The following is a 20476-nucleotide window of genomic DNA, read 5'->3' on the forward strand; positions in this document are numbered from 1 at the left end:
GTAAAATGTGCATTAAAAACTCAATCATCATCTGACCTATGGGTGGTTGGAGGGCGTTATTGATAGGTCTGACTTCTTCACTTTCTCTGTCGTTTCCATCTGTCTTACTTCTTCTCAGCACCCAATGACCAGTATTTTTTTTTATATGCTTCCCTTTACTCAAACAAAAACCAACAAACATCATACTCGATTGCGCATCGGACACACGGCCCTGACCCACAAATACCTCCTACAGGGAGAGGAGAAGCCGTTCTGTGTCGGATGCGACACAGATTTTACCATTAGACACATTTTAACAGAATGTCTAGACTTTGGAGAGATCCGAAGGAAATATTATAAATGCAAGAAATTGCAGGATATTTTCTCCGTCGTTGTTCCCAGCAGAATTTTAAATTTTATAAAGGCCATTGGCCTTTATGGCGAGTTGTAAAGTGAATCTGATATTATTTAAAATTTTTATTGTTACTTAAAAGTTGTTTTAGATCACAAATGTATTTACACCGAATTTGAATATTTTAACTTTTTAGCATTTTAAAGTAAATTAGTTACCAGTCGTGAAGTGAACTTTCGCAGAGGTGAACAACTTGTGTTTCGCGCGCTCATATGACCTTAGCAGTTGCGAGCGCCGTAAAACCTTATACTATACATACACAAACATCATCTTACTTCTTCCTTCGTCCATCCCCATTTCACGATGTGCTGTTCATCCATCCATCCCCAGGCGCCCGAGGTGATCATGTCAGTCAAGTACACAGCCAAGGCTGACCTGTGGAGCATTGGGACCATCCTATACCAGTGTCTGACCGGCCGCGCACCCTTCCAGGCCCAGAACCCACAGGAACTCAAGAAGAAATACGAGAAAACTCCAGGACTGAAGCCCAAGTAGGAGGCTGTTCTTTTTTTATATATGTAATAATGATAATGATAAATGAATAATAATAATGATAATAATGATTGTGATGACAATAATAATAATGATACTAATATAAGCTTTGTCAGTTAATGTCTGATGATAACCAACGTCTTGCTATGACCAATGCATCCACAGAGAATATTAGTGAAGGGAAATAATAGAATTAAAGGTTAAGATGTAAGATGACTTGTGACTTCTGCTATGAGACCAATTCTGGCAGAGTAAAGTTTGACACATTTTGAGCTTTTGAAAGCTTTACTTCCACTTGTGGATGTGGGCAGCTTGTGGCTTTCTCTCTTGGTCTCAGCATTTCTTATACATGAAGCATTCTCGGTCTGTCATGAGCAAGGCTCTTTCATGTGGTAGGATTTATGTTTAAGTCCTCTAGAGACGTTTTCAGGGTTTTTTTTGTAGTGCTTTTTTTGGTGCATCAACTGTATGCACTCTTTTATATGTTCAAACTTGCCAGACAATTTGAATTTCCCAGGACTGTCTTGGATTTAGCAGTCAGGAATCTGGGAAAGTTATAAAAAAAAAATTATCCTTTAATTTTCCTTACTTCACCTAGGTGGGAATGGGTGCCTGGCTATAGACAGCAAAGGATCTTGTCAGTATATTAGTTTTTTTACGCTTGTAAAATGGCTACTCGCACTGTGTGTTTACCAGGAAGTTGAGATTGTGTCAAAATGCTATCATTCATTATTTATTATTATTTCACAAGAAATAAATCAATTTGTTTTGTCCCCTCCAGCATCCCATCAAGCACGTCTCCCGAACTTAGGGACCTGCTCATGAGAATGTTGAAGCGAGATGCAGAAGAGAGGATAGGATTTGGTGAGTGATATGTTTTGATTTATGTGTTTTTTGCACCCCCCCATCGATACAATTTAAATCATGTAGGAGGTGCGCTTCTGACCTTCCCTGTTAGGGCCAGCCCGGGCTGGGAAGGATTTGACAACCTGACATTTTGAGTTGTTGTTGTAGTCTTCTCCTGGCAAGCGGATTTTGGGAGGGCACCACTGGTAGATCCTGCTTCTTTTTGTTTTTTTCCTTTGTTTCTGTCTGTCTATTGTGCCTTTTCTTGTAGGGAAATGGCTGTTTTAGTGTCAATGTTCTTCTCTTTACTCTAAATAACAAACAATTGTTTGTGAAAAAAAAGGTGGTTATAGTTAAAGTGTTGAATAGCTGTAAATTACAGCTGCTCTGCAGCACAGGGTTTGAGATTTTTAAAAAAATGTATAAATATTTTTGTTGTAAATGAGCCTAAAGGGTTGTGTTCTCATAGACTTTCTGAAGATATTTCTTGAACAAATCTCCCTTACTGTTTGATTAATGCTGGTAAACAGATTCTGTAACTCTAATGTCTCAAGTTGGTTGGACAACTAATTCTGTAGTTGTTGTGAATCCTTCAGACTTCAAATATTTTAGTTATAGGCAAATTAAATGAAGTAACTTAGTGGGTGGTTGGTTGATGTTCTGGTGTGTTTTGCTGCTTCTTCTTTTCTATCGAACTTCTATCGTCCTTATCATTTTTTCTTCTTTAGGTTTGTTACAGTCTTGTATCACCTCTAATCTTGGGCACTTACATGACTTAATTGTGTTGCAGGTGCCATAAGACTCTTGATGATAAACTTAAGTTATTCACTTTAAGAAAGTCTTCTTGATGTCTCTTTTCTTTTTCTTTGTAGCTGTCCAGGAAGTTTACTTTGAATTAGGCTTTTAAAAATTTCTTTTACAAACACTAAACATGTACTCTTTTTACTGTTTTCTATTTCAGAGGAGTTCTTCAATCATCCCTTCTTGAAATTGTCCACTGGCCCAAAAGGTAATTTTTTGTGTGTGTGTGTTTTACTTTTGGTTTTGATCGGTAAATGTGGTGGGTGATATAAATTGAAGAGCTTTGTTATATTTTTATTGGGCCACTTTTGCATGTACTTCTCCCATAGAAGGAATCAACTCGCTTCCTACTGTGAGCTGCATGGCATCTCATCTCTTGTGTGTTTGGCTTGTCCCCAGTGTCTCAGCCAGTGTCTGTGCCGCGCCGACGATCCAGCTCTTCCTCCGAGTCCTCTACCCCGGGAAAATCCCCAGGCAGAAACTCTCCCTCATCGCGCTGCAGCAAACGCACGTGCTCCCCCGCCCCTCCTCCCCCTCCTGTCTCCTCAAAGGTGAGATGTTTGATGATGTGTTGATGCTTCTGTGGGTTCATACTCTCTCTCTCTCTCTCTCTCTCTCTCTCTCTCTCTCTCTCTCTCTCTCTCTCTCTCTCTGTCTCTCTCTCTCTCTCACTCTGTCTCTCTTACTCATGTGCGCAGGCATGTGTGGAGACAGGCATGCACACACACACACGCACGCACACGCACACACACACACACACACACACACACACACACACACACACACACACACACACACGCGCACACACACACACACACACACACCGGCTGACTAAATCCTCCTCTCAATGTGTGACTACTGTGATGTCTCCACAGGTGACAGCTGAACACAAAGAGGAAGATATGGTGACCACTCTCACAGAGGCTGCTGGCTTCACAAAGGTGGAGAAGGAAGAAGTTCGCACAGGCAGATCTACACCAGAGGTGAGGGGATGTGTGTATGCTTCCTAGGAAGCTGAGAATGTTTCTTAGTGCTTTATAGTCTGCTGGGGGTAATTATATAGTGCATAGAGCTTGCTGTTCAGTTGGGATAGGCTGGTGGATGTCTTACACTGTGTCATTATAATGTAAAAAACATAGGTCGACAAAAATGGGAAGTGGCCTTTCGTACAGGTGATTGTCGACATGAAAAGTGGTTGTCTTAGACAGATGGACACAGTGTCAGTATAATGTGTAAAACACGCTAGCAGGAAAATGGAAAATGGCTGTTTGTACAGGTGATTGTCTTATACAGGTGGTCATTAAAGCCAGCTGGACTGTAGTGTTGCTCCTAATTAGAGTCTAGAACTTCTAGCTTTCACTGGTAAAATTAAAGGCCTGTGAGTCAGAACTTACTTGGGCAGTCGAAACAGATGGGTTACGGGGAAAGTTGCGGATAATATCGCTTATTTGAGAGCATTTGAGCAAAGGAATGAATGGAGAACCATGATCACAGATGTCTGTTGCAGTTTTGGTACTTGATGATGAAGTAAGTAACTGTCCCAAACTGGCATTTTTTAAAGAAAAAAAGCCTGCTTGTTGGAGAAATTTGTCAAATGCTGCACCCTGTTCATGTTTTCAAAGACACTTATGTCAAGATTAGGAGGTTTCTTAATTCTTTCATTGGTATTTTTTAGATACAGAAGTTGCTGAACTTCACATATCAATAAAGAATGTGAATTTCATAATTTGACATAAAATCAGCAATTTTAGGCAATGTTCATGTCCTTTAATGGTTTTAAGAAATGAGCAAAGACAATTTTACTTAGATTCTGATCTGTTTCTTTCAGGATTTTGTCATGGTTCCTGAGGCATTGTGTATAGAATCAGGTCAGTCTTGATTTTGTTTGTTTGTTTGGAGCTAGAATATTTTTGCAGGTGGTTGGAAGGTGCCACAGGCAGGTCCTTCTTCTTTTCTTTCTCCCTCTCTTGTTTCTATATATCTGTCTCACCTTTTCCTGCTTTAATTGGCTGCTATTGTTTCCATTGCTTCTCTGTCCTCAGCTATGAAATATGTTTAGTTGGGATAACTTTAGTTCCAAGTCATTGTTTAAGTATAGGCTGATGCGTCATATATTACTGAACAAAATGTAGTGTCAGCTGTTGTCTTGAGAAACAGTCACCCGCTCTGTGGTATTAATAATTGTTGTTGTTTCTTCTTTTATGTAATGAAATACGAAAGAGTTACTCTGCATTTTATCTATTTAATAATTTTTTATAGTTTTAGGTCTGATCCCTCAGTTGATTAAAATTCCTTTGTTTATTTCAAGGAGATCACATTTTTTTTTCTTTTTCTGTTATAGTGTGCCTTCTGCTTCATTGTTCTCCTTTTGTTTTTTCAATGTTAAAATGTTGGTGGTAGGCGGGTGCTGTGATGCAGTTTGCTCCTTCTTTCCTATTATAAAAAGATCAATCGTCTGTATCTATCCTCTTTTTGTATGTTTCTCTCTAATAACATCTTTAATCTTTGGCACTTATGAGACCAATTTGTGTTACTAGTGCCTTGAACAATTACTAAAACTGAAAGCATAAATTTATTGGAATCTGATGTTTTTCCCAGATGGTGAAGAAAGCGTCAGTGTGAGGAAAGCTCCTTTGGCTGAGGCAGAAATGTCTTTCAGGTCAGTGCTTGCTCTTGGAACTTGTCAGTTTTTTGTGCATTGTCTGTCTGTTGTGTACTATTTTTTTTGAAGAAAATAATGATAATGATGCTGAAAGTAATAAGATTAATATTAATAATAATGATGATGAGACGAAAATAATGATGGTAAAAAAATGAGGATGATAATTATAAGATAATATTGAGTTGATGATAATGAGAATAATGATGGTAATAGTGCTTGAAGTAATGATAGTGGTAATGGTAATGATAATAATGATAATAATTTTGATTGTGATAATCAATACTGAAGTTTCTTTGTTTAGTTTAGCACAGTGTGGCTCGTACTACTTTGCAATGTTAATAGACAAACAAAAACTGAGTACAGTCAAATTTGTCTAAGATGGCCACCCATTGTTGAGGAGTAAAGTGGTTCTCTTAGACAGAGGGACATTGTGGACGGTGTCATTGTAATGTTCTGAAAAAGACCAAAGGAGGGGGGTGGGGGTGGTCTTGGACAGGTGGTGGCCACAGCATGTCTGACCATACTTCTAGCATCGTTAAAAAAAATTATTAGTGTAACTGAAACTTGTTTCTGTTCATCCCTGTCTGAGTCAGTCAGTCAGTCAGACACCTGCTGTACAAAAAAGATGTGTAGGTCAGAAACACTGTGATGACTCTTGAAATTTTTACCTCTTTTTTCGTCATAGCTCCTCCACCCACCGCTCCCCCAAGTCTATACGCATCCAAGGCAAGGAGGCGGTGACCTTCTCTAAGGAGAAAGACGAGAAGGAGAAAGAGAGCTTGCCCTCCAGCCCGAGCAGGCCTGTCACGTTGCCCATGGCAACGCCCAAAACTTCTGAGCCCATCACCGTCCCATCGGAGATGAAAGGAACAGGGGAGGGGAGTGACACTTGTGTGGCGGATGGGGCCAACTCGGGTGTGAAGAGGAAAATCAAATCTCCCGATGTGCGAATGGTAAGGATTTATTCGGAAAGTAAACTTGAGTTGCGGGTGGTTGGCTTGTGCTCTGGTGTGATTTACTCCTTCTTTCCTATCAAACGTCTATCATCGCTATCTCACCTCCTTTTTTGTGTTTGTTACTCTCTTGCAACACTTTCAATCTTCAGCACTTATGTGACCTAATTGTGTTGGAAGTGCTGTAAAATTCTTATAAAAATTAAAAACTACTGGAGTCCTGTGCTCGGAACTTACTTGACCTACTATGCACTTTGGGGGTCACCAAACTTTGATAGTCATTCTCTTGATAATTTTACCTCTGACAGCAGGCAACCCCCACCTCTTTCACTCACAAATATCTTGACTTCTATTCAAAATAGATGGTGGGTGGTTGGAGAGCGCCACTGGTAGGTCCTACTTCTGTACTTTCCCCTCTGTTGTTTCTGTCTGCCTGTCTTACTTTTTCCCAGCACTAAATGACTATTATTGTGTTGATGTACTGCTCATTACTCAAATAAACAAAATAGATGAGAACTTTTTTCATCAAAAGCAAGACAAATAAACATTCTTGAAGATGATACCAATAACTTCACATGCCTAAAAATTGACGAGTGCCTGATTCCTCCGTGTCATGACACTATTGTCTCATGTGTCTTTCTCTCTCTCCCAGCAGGAGAAGGAGAACCAGGACCGGACTGTGGCCAGGAGAAACTCGGAGGCTCGACAGAGCGGTCTGGACACTGTCAATGCTGGCTCCTTCTCTCCACCTGCTGGTAAGTCAATCTGAGGTGGAATAGTTCGGCTCATTGCTCGCAGTCTCTTGCAGAAGATGTGAGTTTGATTCTTCTCTCAAATGAATCGCCTAAAAAAAAAAGACACTGTTAAAATGAAAAAGCATGGCAAGAATCTTGATTAAGAAGTGGCTGGAATTTTTGCAGGCTTTTGCTTTTTTTCAGTCGAAACAATCCCAGTTTTGTGTCCTCTGCTGAAAGTTTCTCTTCTTTTTTTCCCCCTCTCTGAAACTTCTTTAAAAAAAATAATCGGTATATCTTGCTTTTTTTAAAGGACAGTCAAAGCTGCGCTGATGAACATGTGCCCAAGACAATCACTTGTTAAAAGGACAACTCTCTGCTCATCCCCCTTGAGTTTTTAAATGTAATGATGACAGTGTCCCTAACATCCACCTGTCTAAGACAACCACTTTTCTCCTCAGCAATGCATGGCTGCCTGGACTTACCAATTTAGACTGTATTTTTTGGGTTTGTGCTCCCCCCACCACCCCACCCCCCTCAAAGGGGAAAAAACAATTCATTGTCTTTTAAAGTTTTTTGTTTCTTTTCTTCCAGTGAAGTTTTGTTATTCTTTGTGTTTAAAAGTTTTCTGTTTCTTTTTCTTCCAGTCCAGTTTTGTGTGGGCACTCCGCCTGGTGGGGGCACAGGGCCGTCGTGGAAACGCTCGAGTGTGGTTACCCCCCCTCCCTACAGCACCGGGAACCTGACAGGATCACCTCACCGGAGAGGATGTGAGTTCTTGCCAAGTTTTTGATGCCCTTTTTGTTTGCTTTTAAAAAAAAAATATATGTGCCGTTCAGCTTGCCTCTGTAGCGTTAGTCTCATTTCTCCCCCCATCCCCCCCGCTCTGTACTTTTATTTTGTCCAGATGCTGGTTAAAATGAGGCTCCTTTCACTAAAAAATATGTTTTTAGAAGTAAAATACATTGCGTTGCTTTGAGTTGAAAAAGAACCTACATGTTTGGAATTTTTGCTGAAAGAAATTGTCTTGCTTCAATTCTATTTTTAAAAATATTGTGGCGTAGTTTTTGCTATTTTGTACCAATTCTATTTAGTTATATCGACAGCTTGCTGCAACACTTTTAAAACTGATATTTTGGGTCAAAATTGCTTTCTAACATGTTTGTTAACCGCAACACTTTAACAATTCAGGACTGTACGTTCATCAATGCCGCATTTCAGCTCTTAAGAACATTGACTTCTAGCTCTAAAAGACCTCATTTTTTGTTTTTTTGCTTGTTCTCTAAGATTTTGAAAATGTCAGTTATACCCAGGCCATATTTATAATGCCTTTAAGTATTTAGCCATGTCCCTTTTGCTTCCTGCCCTTGGCATGCTGGTAAAGGTCTGCTTGAGCCCTCCATTCAGAACATAGGTAACTTACTACACACATCCAGGCTTCCCACTATCTGTGGGGCCAACATGGGGATAATGAAAATTGTGATAAATTACATTTATCAAGAGCGTCTCCACCAGGAAAGTGCTTAGTGCCCTTTGCAATTGTACAAAGTTGTGATCCTTTCTCTCCTTCCCTCTGTATCTCTCTCTGTCTCTGTCTCTGTCTCTCTCTCTCTGTCTCTGTCTCTCTCTCTGTCTCTCTCTCTGTCTCTCTCTCTCTCTCTCTCTCTCTCTCTCTCTCTCTCCAGTTTTACTATAATTACATTGATGAGAAAACTAAAAATGTCTCAGCAGAAAGATGCTATTTTATTAACTGCTTTTTAGACATGTTTAGGGAACTACAGCCTCCAATTATTTGTGTAATTCCTTCCATGTCAGAGGACCGTAATAGGAAAAAGGAGCTCTGTCCTTAAAATATGTAGTTCCCTAATGGTGAGAGTAAAATTGTTTTATCCCTGGATGACCTGAGACTCTTACCTGGTACATACTTTTACAGGGGTAGTCATGACAGCATGCACAAAAGCTTATTTTTACTTATTTTATGAAGGTGGGACATGAAGTAGACCTTTACCAGAATGTGTACCCATCCTCGCACTGCTTGCCAAAACACCCTTATCGCTTCCTCACAGCCATTTCACCCCCCCCCCCCCCCCAATTTGTTCTTGGTCCACAGCGGTCACCTCCCCCCTCTTCAACCCGCTCCAACTGTCCAACCCGTCCCTGATCCAGCCGCCGGGCTCCCTCCCCACAATCCTCGGCTCTCCCAACAAGATGCCCGCCATGTTCCACCTGGGCTCCTCGCCCCACGACAACAGCCCGGAACCGATCCATGCGCCCTTCGCCGCGGCGTGCATGCAGCAGCAGCAGGGTACAACTACTTCCTCTTCCAGCATCTCCTCGGCGGTGGTTGCGGGCAGCGCCCCCTATCACACTTCAAATACAGTGCCGGATAACTTGGTGGCTATGGCGCGGCAGAGAGATGGTGGGTCTATTCGCCGAATGGATTGGGGAATTTTTTGTTTGTTTCAGCCATGCCTTTTAAAACGAAAACCCTTTTGACCGTACCCTTTAAAAATATTAAACCCTTTCTACCCCGCACTTTAAAAAATGTTTTCCCCCCATGCCTTTTTTAACCCTTTCAACACTAGCTTTTATTTGCTTTTTAACCCTTTCAACACTAGCTTTTATTTGCTTTTTTAACCCTTTCAACACTAGCTTTTATTTGCTTTTTTAACCCTTTCAACACTAGCTTTTATTTGCTTTTTTAACCCTTTCAACACTAGCTTTTATTTGCTTTTTTAACCCATTTACACATCAGACTAAAACATTGGAGGGAAAAAAAAGGATAATAATGATGGTAATTGGAATTTGTATAGCACACATTCTGGGCTGCACCTCGGAATAGCGAGCTTGCGTAATACTTAATGGGGCTCGCGGGTCGGGTCTAGGGCCTCGGGGACTGATTTTCACTCACTCTGAGCACTTTTTGCTTTTGGTATTTTCCGATCCCTCATTCAGTCTAAATTTTGACACTAGTCGCTGAGTGAGTAACATTAACAGAATTCAATTTTACTGAGTTCTACGTAGTGTACTAACATTTTCGATGTTTAACCTTGTTTTTCTCAAAACACATTTTTTCACCACTTTTTGCTTTCATATGCTGTTTTTTTCTCCACCATTTTTTTATTTTCCAACATAGAGACTTAAAATTTGGCATGTAGTTAGAAAAATAGTTTGTACTTGTAATGGGCTGGTTAATTTTTAAAAGTTTTGCTCCAAGTTGTTTTTTACCATTTTTTTTTCATGCCCCCCAAATTAAAAGAAAACTAAATTCAATATCCCAACTTTGAGAACAATTTGGATATTTTCTAAGTATACTATAAAAAATTGAAAAAGCCAGCTGCAAGCACCTATTTATTTGTGACACTTTGCAAGTTGCAGAATTTAAAAAGTTAAAAACTGTAGAAATGGTGGAGACAAAAAAATTGTCTATCCAATTTTCAAGATGTCCGCCGTTTCCATTGCAACAGCTTACGTAATTGAGTGTGTCAACAGTTGAACATGAATCTTTTGTCTCATACTTACTGCCTGTGACAAAAGTTGTTTCAGTTTGTCTTTAGTTAAAAATGCTGTCCCCTAGGTATCGAGCCCCCTTAACTCTGGTAGAGCGAGCAGTTCTGACATTGGAATAGCGAATGTTTTTTCTGTACTATGTTATCATTAAGCACATGGTTTGTGACAGACGTTGGCAATCATTGCCTGACATTCATTCCTTTGCTCAAATACTTTAAAAAAAGGTATATTATCCTGATCTTCCCCTGTCACCCATCGGTTTGGGCATTCCAAGTAAGTTGTTAGTTGTTGTGGGTCTACCCTTTCCTTGTTTGCCTTCATTTTTACCAGTGAAAGTTATATGTTCTCATGTCTAATCAAGTGTCCCAGAAACTGTATTTGTCTTGACAAAATCATTGTCTTATAATCTTAACATACAGATGGTTGGAGGGTGCAGTTGGCAGGTCTTACTTCTTTTCTTTCCATCTGTCGCTTCTGTCTATATGTCTATATGTCTTGCCTCTTCCCAGAATGATATGACCGTTTTTGTATCTATGTGCTTCTCTTTACTCACAGTGAAACTCAAACTGAAATCTGACCATGTCATCTTTGTTTTATGTTCACCTCCAGCCCTGAATGAGATCCAGCCCATGGATTACCACCGTGTGAGCACAGACTCCAGCCTACTCTCGCACCAACTGCACAACCAGAACAGACAAGGTCAGTACTGCACACTTGTCGCATGCTCGGGCGTGGATTTCTGTGTCTATTGATTATTTTGGATCTTTCCTTTTTTGCTTTAAAATTAAGTCAATAATATTTTTCTTTTCTGAGTCTCAAATCATTTGTCACTTTGGAACGTTTGATGTCCCTAGAGCGACTGATTCGTTGGGTTTTTTTTCTGCTTTGTTTATTTCCTGGCTTGTATTTGACTAATTCTGTGTTACATTGATGTAGTTTGGGTTGTTATATCCAGACCTGCCACTCATCCCGATTTAATCGGGATATCCCGATTTTTTGCCCCAAATCTCAAGCATCCCGATTTTCCCGATTTCGATCGCCAGTATCCTGATTTTTTGTCGTTGCGTCTGTTGCGTCCGATTCTTAGAAAAAAATATAAAAAGTTCTGCAATCTCTTTTGCTTGGAAGCACCGTTTGGACTTTTTATCGGCAGGAACTTGGAACGCTACTTTCTGAAGCATCTATGCCGAATCTTGTACATGACTCACGGTTATTTCAACTAAAACCGACGTAGTATCGATTTTGAATTCCGGATACGCTCTAGATGTACTTCGCTTTTATAACCCAGAATTCTCCGACTGTGTCCTGATTACTGTAACAATTATGTCATGGGCCTAAGCATAATTTATTTGTTGTTGTGCCGTTGCTTTAAAACCAAGCTTGGTCTGAGTTCTGGTTAGTCGGGCCCCTCATCAAGACCTGTCAGTGGAACTTTCAAACGCTCATTCGCAACACATGACATGACCTCGTACGTGTGAGTAGCGCGTGTGTCGGGGGACCGTCGGCTGTCGGGGTCAGCAGAGTTCATTCACACCGGTCGCATTGGTCGGGGTGTTTTTTCGAGACTTAAACCAGGACGACCGGGGGGAGGGGGTGGGGGTATTGTTTTGACACTTGGGCTTAAAGTGCGTGCCGTGATACATGTAGAATCTACTAATTGAGGATAAAGCAATAAAAAAAAGAAGAAATAATTGAACAACCTTGGTGCGATCTTTTCTTCGAGGGGGGGGGGGGGGGGTGCCTTGAGTGTATATGCGATGGAAGTCAAACGTTGTTACTGTATGAAAACACGGGCTTTTTGCATGGATGCTTAGAGTTATGTGACAGCTATTTTCAAGACTACTAGAGTTTCAGCTTTACTGCAACCTGCGCTCCCCCACACTCTATCCCACTCTGACTCGAGTAATGCTGTCTTTCAGTTTTCCCTCTATTTGGTGGCCCAAACGTGAACTTATTCCTGCAAAAGTTTTCTCTTGCTTACTTTCCTCATAAAAGGGAACCAGGATCCCCCTTCCCCAACCCCTTTTGACTGATTTGCCGTTGATCCCGATTTTTTTCACCAGATCCTGATTTTTTAACTCTAAAATCCTGATTTTTAGATTTCATAGAGTGGCAGGTCTGTATATCTGTTTTATTTTGTTTTTTTAGGGGTGTTACTAACTCATTTTGTTATATCTGAAAGTTATTTGAGTTTCTCTTTCTGTTGTCCCCACATCTGCAACCGGCAGTATCATCATTTCTGGAGTTATTTGAGTTTTTAGGGGTGTACCTGACTCTGAAGGACATTTGAGTTTGTTTCTGGGTTTTTTTCACATGTGCAGCGGGCAGTAGCATCATTTCTTGAGTTATTTTTGTTTCTCAGGCATGTACCTAACTCGCGTTGGGTTTGCCGCAGGTCCCGTTGTGTCATACGGCAGCCGGGAGCGTGTGTCCTCCGTCAGCAGCGACAAGGACAGGTTTGGATCCTCCCTGGAGCAGGACCGCAGCCCCTCGTTTGTCCGGAGGAACAGCGGCATCGACATGTCCCCACCCCAGCACCTGCTGGTGACCCACTCCCCACCGCGCGGCCCGCCGCCTCATCACCACCAGCACCAGCAGACCACGACGACCGCCCCGCTACGGTTTGTGCCGCAGCCACTGTCAGAGGAGACTCTGATGGATGTGAGTTGTTGTGTTAGCTTCCACCAGTACCGCATTGTTTAACTCGGTTCACAGGGCTTATGTACATATGCGCTGATCCCATGTGTCAGCCATGGCCCGTCTACGTAAACAGAGGTATCACGATACAAAACCTAGCTCTTTTCCACATTTCCAGGTTTTCCAAAAAGAAATAGAATTTACCCTACCATAAGAAATAAATTGTCTTTATTCTAAGCAGAAAATATTTTTTGAATACTAATACAAACTACGGCAAAATAAGTTATACGACAACAAAAATATAAACCAACTTAAGAAAATGACTGTACAAGGGACACTTGTTTGTTTTGTCAGAAATGTGAAGAATGTGAAAGTAGCCAAATCTAGGCAGACCAGAAGATCAGTATGATTCTAGTTCCTTGAAAGGATAATAAGTATACTAGAATTGCAATAGGTGAATTGAGTGCTTATGAGCCGCAGTTTGATGAAGATTTATAGTTTTCTCCACTCTTATATTTCATTCCCCGCAGATATTTTAGTAGATCATCCTTAGTAAAATCTGATTAAAATTTCATATTGAGAGCTTAAGTAGTCTCAGCACAATGTGTGTTGAAAGTTAATGTGTCAAGCTCAGACAGTTTTTAAAAAATCCTGACTCGCGGCCATCCATGTGGAAACAAGTGCACTGCCCACGGTCACCCAAAGTGAATAGGATTAACCAACTTCAAACAAGTAGCATGTGCAAAACTCTGTGCTCTGTGGGAAAGCAAACAACCATTGCGTCGTCAAGCTGTTTCTTAAGTCAGGCAAATATTAGAAATTGACTAATGTTCATTTCACTGCATTGAAGTCCTCTGTCTAAATAAATTTGTCTCATCATGTTAATGAATCATTTCCCCTTCCTTTAGGACAACCACAATGAGACGTTGGGCAAGCTCTCCTTTGTCCTTGACCTAGTGGAGTGTATCTTGGACCTGGCACGGAGCCTCGGTAGCGCCTTCAGAAGTCTGGACCCATCAGAGGCTAAGAAGGTGGGAAGGAACTCATCCCTGGCTCTCGTTGTTGATTGATTAGAGCATGTTTTTTCTTGACTCAAACTGGAAAAAAACAACAAAATCACTTGACTAAAACCTACATTCTGTACACTGTCAACCTATTTCTGTTTGTTTCCTTTTGTTTTGTATTTCAGTTTAACATACTGTCATGTCTAGCATGCACATAATGAGTGTGTACACAGTGAAATGTGCACATAGTGAACAGATTTTCAGGTGCCAAATTTTTCTTGTACATGGTCCTTTTTGCATTAAAAGCGCATGTATAGTGAAATTTGTACAAAACAAAAAGATAATGCAGTTGCGAGTGCGGTAAAGCTTTTCCAAATGGTCAAAAAGGGAAAAGATTTCCGTACCCTGCTGATTTCACTGTGGGCATGCTAGATTTTAGTTTTGTTTTTTTCTTCATTTTGAGCATCAAGTAAGTCTTGACTCAAATTAACGTCTTCTGTTTCGTTGGCCTTTATCTTTTGATAGGTATTGTTATCGGTACAATCTAATCTTCAGGACCTATTTGTGTTGAAAGTGCCGTAAAACTCTTCACTAATACAATTCTCTAGTAACCTTTCTAATCTTTGACTGCACGTATATTTGTGTTGCAAATGTCATAAAACTCTTGCAAAAACAAATTTGTAGTAGCACCTCTAATCTTCAGCACTTATTTGGTCTGTATGTGTTTAACACCTCTAATCTTCACTACTTATATGACCTAATTTGCCTTACAAGTGCGTAAAACTCGTACTAAAATGAAAACTCTCTCGTCCCCTCCAGGTGGAGCAGCTGTCCCCAGAACACTACAGCCAGTACCGGTCGTCTCAGCGCAGCCTCGAACAGCTAGTCCTCTACGCACGCGCCTGTCACCTACTCAACTCCGCACTGCACATGGCTCGCGACGAGATCAGGAACGACAGACTGCAGCAGTCGACGAATCTGCGGAACGGTGAGTTTGGGGACTTGGGTTCTGGATGTTGTTGAGAAAAAGTCTAATATTAAAGACCACTATGTTATTGCAGACTGCAGGGCTTGAGAAGATTAATTTTTACAGTGGAATAAAAAAAGATAAACCTAAAAATAAGTACAGCAATAATAAATAGCATTTGTTTAGCACATTTCCCCACTCAACAGCAAGCTCTATGTGCTTTACAATATGTATTATTACCCCAGCAGACCTTAGAACACTTGGAAACATTCTTGGCTTCTTGGGAAGCATATAGTGCAAGCAGTTGATCAAGTGCTGAAACCCTGTCAAACTGACAAGATTTTTCACTGTCTATACACGGGCACTCATTTCCACCTGGGTTAAGTGAGGAGAGTTCATGTAAAGCGCCTTTCCCAAGAATACAACGTCTGGCCCCCCTGATGTTGCTAGATTCCATGACCTTTTGGTTGGGAGCTAACAAGTTTTCCCTATTCATGAAAATTGGGTCAGAGAGAAGCTCAATATGTTGCAGGTTTCAATTTCTGTCTGTGAAGAAAATGTTGAATGCTGAGATATGCCTGTTTGATATGATGGTTTTGTGCTCTCATGCAAGAAGAAAGGAAGTTAGTTTGATTTTGTTTTATTCTAGGACAAGTTTGTCAATTAATCATAAAAATAAGTACATTAGAAGTAGAGATCTTGGTCAAAATAAATTTGATCATTCTTAAGATAAGTGAAAAGAAAAAAGAAAAGCATTGTTTGCACAAGATGTATCCGTGACCCACTTGTGGCCCCATAGAGAGTGCAGACCCGGGATGCATACAGTCAGAATTGTCCAAGACAGCCACTCATAGTCGAGGAGAAAAGTGACTGTCTTTGACAGATAGCTATCAGTGTCGTTAAAATATTTTTGAAATACCCCCAAAACGCAGGGGGGGGGGGGGGGGGGGGATATATTAACTGTTTGTACAGTTGATTATAAGATCAGGTTTTTGACTGTAGTAAGACAAGCAAGTTCTGAAGGGAGAGCTCAAGTTTACTTTTATAGAGGTCAGGAAGTATGTTGCATGCATGCACAGTTCATACAAACTGTCGTCGGATTAAAAAGATTAAAACTTCAAACCTGTGTCCCGTCGACAGTGCTGGGTGAGATGAACACATACTACCACCACGTGGTGGACCGCTGCAAGAGTATCCACAAGGAGTTCTCTCAGAACTGCAAGACGCCGCTCACACAGAAGCTAGTCATGGCCACCGCTGATAAGCTCATCTACAACCAGGCGATTCAGATGGTAGGTTTTTAAAAAAAAAATAATTTTTTTTTTACGGGCTTTTCAGAACACTATTTTTAGATGGTAGGTTTTGGTTTGAGATTTTACTTTCCAGGCTATTCAGATGGTAGGTTTGGGTTTTCCAGGCTATTCAGAAAGCTTTTTAGATAGTAGGTTTGGGTTTTCCAAGCTATTCAGAAAGCTATTTAGATGGTAGGTTTGGGTTTTTATTTTCCGGGCTATTCAGATGGTAAATTTTGGTTTGGGTTTTTATTTTTGTTTTAAAGTTAACAGTTGGTTGGTTTGAATTGGATTTTGTTTTAAAGTTAACAGATGGTTGGTTAGGTTTGGGAGGTTTTGTTTTCCAAGCTATACAGATGGTAGGTTTGGTTTTGGGTTTTATTTTACAGTTTGACAGATAACAGATGGTTGGTCTTTTCTTTTTTGTTTGTTTCACAGTTGACAGATAGTTGGTTTGGTTTTGATTTGTTTTTGTTTCCCCCCGATAAGTTAATCTACTACCAGGCTATACAGATGGTAAATTTAGTTGTTTTTTTTTTGCATTGATTTGTTATGATTTTGCTTTCAGAGGTGGTCATATGACCTTATGCCGTTGCGAGCGCCGTAAAACCACTACTAAAAGTAGAGGTGGTTTTGTTCTCTTTATGGTTTTGATTTCCTGCCATTGCATCATGTTTAATGGTCATGATTATTTTTCAGGAGTACTTCTGTTTCATGAAAAAAAAGTATGTCAAAAGGGCAAAAATTAGAGATTTTGAAAGATCCGGGGAGATGCTGTTTTGATTTAGTTGTTTTTGCGTGTCTGAATGACCTGGGATGATGAAAAACTGTGGGTTTTCTTTCCAGTGTCAGGCGGCAGCTCTAGATGAGTTCTCACAGACACCATCGACGGACAGCATGGCAGAGGTAAATGCTGTGGGATATCTTTCCCATCAGTCTCGTCTGTCTGTTTGTTAGACTGATGGCTCCCCTGTTCGCCCTCTTCCCCTCTCCCCCCCCCTCTCTCTCTCTCTCTCCTTCCCCCTCTCTCTCTCTCTCTCTCTCTCTCTCTCTCTCTCTCTCTCTCTCTCTCTCTCTCTCTCTCTCTCTCTCTCTCTCTCTCTCTCTCTCTCTCTCTCTCTCTCTCCCTCCCTCCCTCCCTCCCTCTGTCTCTGTTTCTCTCTCTCTCTCTCTCTCTCTCTCTCTCTCTCTCTCTCTCTCTCTCTCTCTCTCTCTCTCTCTCTCTCTCTCTGTCTCTGCATTTGTATGTGTGTGTGTGTGTGTGTGTGTGTGTGTGTGTGTGTGTGTGTGTGTACCTTTTTTCCTTGCACTAAATGATCATCATGGTTTGGATGTGCTTCTCTTCACTGAAGCACACAAGCTGAAATGGTTGAGGCAAATGTGAGTCCCATTATTCCCCGTTTGATTTATACTTTATTGCACAGAGTCTTGGAGTGGGTGGTTGGCAGGCGCTCTTGTGTGGTTTGCTTCTTCTTTCCTATCAAACATCTATCGTCCTTATCTCCCCCTCTTCTTTTTTATGTTTGTTACTCTCTTGTAACACCTCTATTCTTCTGGCGCTCTATGAACGTATGCAGTTGCGAGTGCTGTAAAACCTCTATAAAACTAAGAGTCTTGAAGAGTCTGAAATCATATGCAAATATTTAAACATTTTCTATTGTGTATTGTGTGTTAAAAAAAAAAAATGGGAATGAAGTTTGAAAAGTGTTTAAACTGTGATGTTTGGCCCCTGTTCTGACCTGGATTCATTATATGCTATTCCCAGATTGTACGTCGCTACCAAGTGGCTCAGATTTTGCTGCACAGTTTGGCACAGACGGCCCGGAATGAAAATGACAAGCATATGCTGGTCAAATGTGAGTGTGTGGAAATGTTACCAGTTTGTGTTTTATTAGAGCATGGGTTGGGTTTTTATTCATTCTTTTGGCTGAAAAAGAGGGAGGGGGGGGGGAGGGGGAGCTTCGAAGAGCTGAGAGAGAAAGAAGAGAAGGACACAGAAAGAGATGTTTAGGTTTGTAACCCGTACCATACTAACTTTAGGTCTGCAGAAGTAGTCTGTTGAGAAAATGATGCAGAAGCAGTTTGTTGTATATAGATATTGAACAAGTGTATATGATATAATCTCTGGGGTTTTGTAAGGAAAGGAGTTGGAATGACATGTTGTATCATAGTCAGCATCTTCATCCCTCTCTTTCATTGGAGGCTCTCATGAAGGAGTTACTGCTTATTATAAAGTTAGTTGCCCCAATTGATGAGATAAGATAAGGTAACATGAGATAATGTAATACTTCATTGTCATACGTGTGAGAAGTTTAATGTGCCTGTACAGGAAATGTAATGAGATGTTGATATACATTGAATTTAAATTGTATGTTACTCACACAAAAAAATTTCAATACGATGAGAAAAATAATGCTAATAATGATTACAACATGTCGCATTAAATGATCTATACTTTGAAATTAAGATTTCATGTGGTTTAGATGCAAGAAGGTTTTTAAAAATAATCTTCTCAGATGGCAAGTTTGTGAAACTCCAATATAAAGAGAAAACTAAAGCTGACAATATTACAACATGTCATATCAAATGATTTATAATTTAACATTAAGATTTCACGTGTATAACATACAAGAGGGTTTTTTTTTTCATCTTTTCAGATCGTAAGTCTGTGGAGAGCCGCCTGTCTGTGCTGACAAGGGAGGGAAGTCACTTTGACCGACACAGCATGTCTCAATACCAGCAAACTGTGGACAACCAGCGCTTCCAAATGCACTCATAGCACGCTCCGCACCCACTGGATATTCAGACTTGGTGTGTGTGTGTGTGTGTGTGGGTCTGTGTGTGTGGGTGTTCTCACTCATGTGTTTGTGAGTGTGTTCCCCATCGGTGGTAGGGGACGGAGTCTTGCTGAAATGCTCCTCTCCTCTCAGCTACCACCAGCGGGGACAAAAGATGATAATTTCTTGGAGATGTGTAGCAAGGCTGTTGAGCGTACTGGATGCGTAGAGTGTTTTTCCGACTGCTATACACTATGCTGCTACGAAGTCATGACTCGTTTCTGGTCAGTTATTACAAATGGTGCATTCGTTGTACACAAGAGAAGTCTGGTATGGAAATTGATGTGAAGTGTTGATGACTGACGTACTGAACGGACTGAGGTTGTGGATTGAAAGACTTTGTGAAGGTTGCTACTGTAAATATTCACATGTTTCTTTGTTCAACGTGGTTCAAGTATGTGGTGACATTACAAGACGTGCAGAATGGGAAAATGTGTCGTGACGTAACAGACAAAATATTCTAAATGAAATACAGTGGGGGTATTTGCCTGAAGAGCATTTAACGAGGCATTGTTATTTTTATAGAACTCGCTGTTCTGTCTGTATTTCCCTTCTCCAAAAAGTATTGTTCTCTGTCTCATTCATGTATGAAGTCAACGTTGCTGCCCGCTGCATTCTCATTATGTTTTCTGCGAGATGGAAAGAGACTGAGGCGAGTTAAGATACTGGAGTGTGAACTCCAAAGGACGGAGGTTTAAATTTAAAAAAAAAGCACAATTCATCTTATGGGATCCGGTTAGCCTGTTGGTCTCTGTGATTTCTGGATTTGCTCTGAACTCTGTGTGGAACTGTGTCTTTCGGTTTCCATAGATGGAACATTAAATAAAACCAGAGAGGGTTCTTTTAAAAAAAACAAGCAAACCCCAAAACCCAATCAATCAAAATGACCTGTGCTCTTGAATTTTTTTTTTTTCTGTTCGGGTTTCCCAATCCCAACTGCTCACTTTCACAAAGATGTCTTCACTCCAACAGCTGTTTTTGTACTTCATATGCCTTACACAAGGATATCTGTCAAGACTTCTCAAAGAACTACTTTAAGACTTCAAGTAAGTGACTTCTTCGCCTGAAACGACAAAAAGAAATAGTGGAGTTTTCTTTTCTTGTGGAGAAATCCTGGATTTACTTCTGCTGTGCCGAAATTTTCCGCTGTGAACTGCAACCACACAGAGACACGAATTGGACTCTGTAAAGATAAATTTTGGCATTCACTAGTAGATTTGTGTCATCTTGCCTAATGGTGTTTTATTTACATGTATATATACATATATATATAATGTGTAGGTATATGTGTATATATATATTTATATATACATGCCAACTCAATATTCTCATGTACACAGTATGCGCTAG

General features: G+C 40.5%; 1 protein-coding gene across 1 annotated transcript in view; it reads left to right on the forward strand.

Annotated features, from left to right (window-relative positions):
* Positions 1–20204, forward strand: part of LOC101851791 (serine/threonine-protein kinase unc-51) — a gene marked incomplete in the record, with an annotated part of 70690 nt that extends 50486 nt beyond the window's left edge. The window contains 19 exon segments of the mRNA XM_013079541.2: positions 722–882; positions 1665–1747; positions 2691–2738; positions 2930–3081; positions 3406–3513; positions 4359–4398; positions 5129–5189; positions 5878–6145; positions 6798–6900; positions 7527–7649; positions 8990–9298; positions 10999–11088; positions 12752–13050; positions 13935–14057; positions 14850–15018; positions 16138–16289; positions 17136–17195; positions 18055–18145; positions 18947–20204. Coding sequence (XP_012934995.1) covers positions 722–882; positions 1665–1747; positions 2691–2738; positions 2930–3081; positions 3406–3513; positions 4359–4398; positions 5129–5189; positions 5878–6145; positions 6798–6900; positions 7527–7649; positions 8990–9298; positions 10999–11088; positions 12752–13050; positions 13935–14057; positions 14850–15018; positions 16138–16289; positions 17136–17195; positions 18055–18145; positions 18947–19068 — 2562 coding nt within the window.
* Between the last annotated feature and the right edge of the window lie 272 nt (positions 20205–20476).

The sequence above is a fragment of the Aplysia californica genome, unplaced genomic scaffold (genome assembly GCF_000002075.1).
Source record: "Aplysia californica isolate F4 #8 unplaced genomic scaffold, AplCal3.0 scaffold00055, whole genome shotgun sequence".
Classification (NCBI taxonomy): domain Eukaryota; kingdom Metazoa; phylum Mollusca; class Gastropoda; order Aplysiida; family Aplysiidae; genus Aplysia; species Aplysia californica.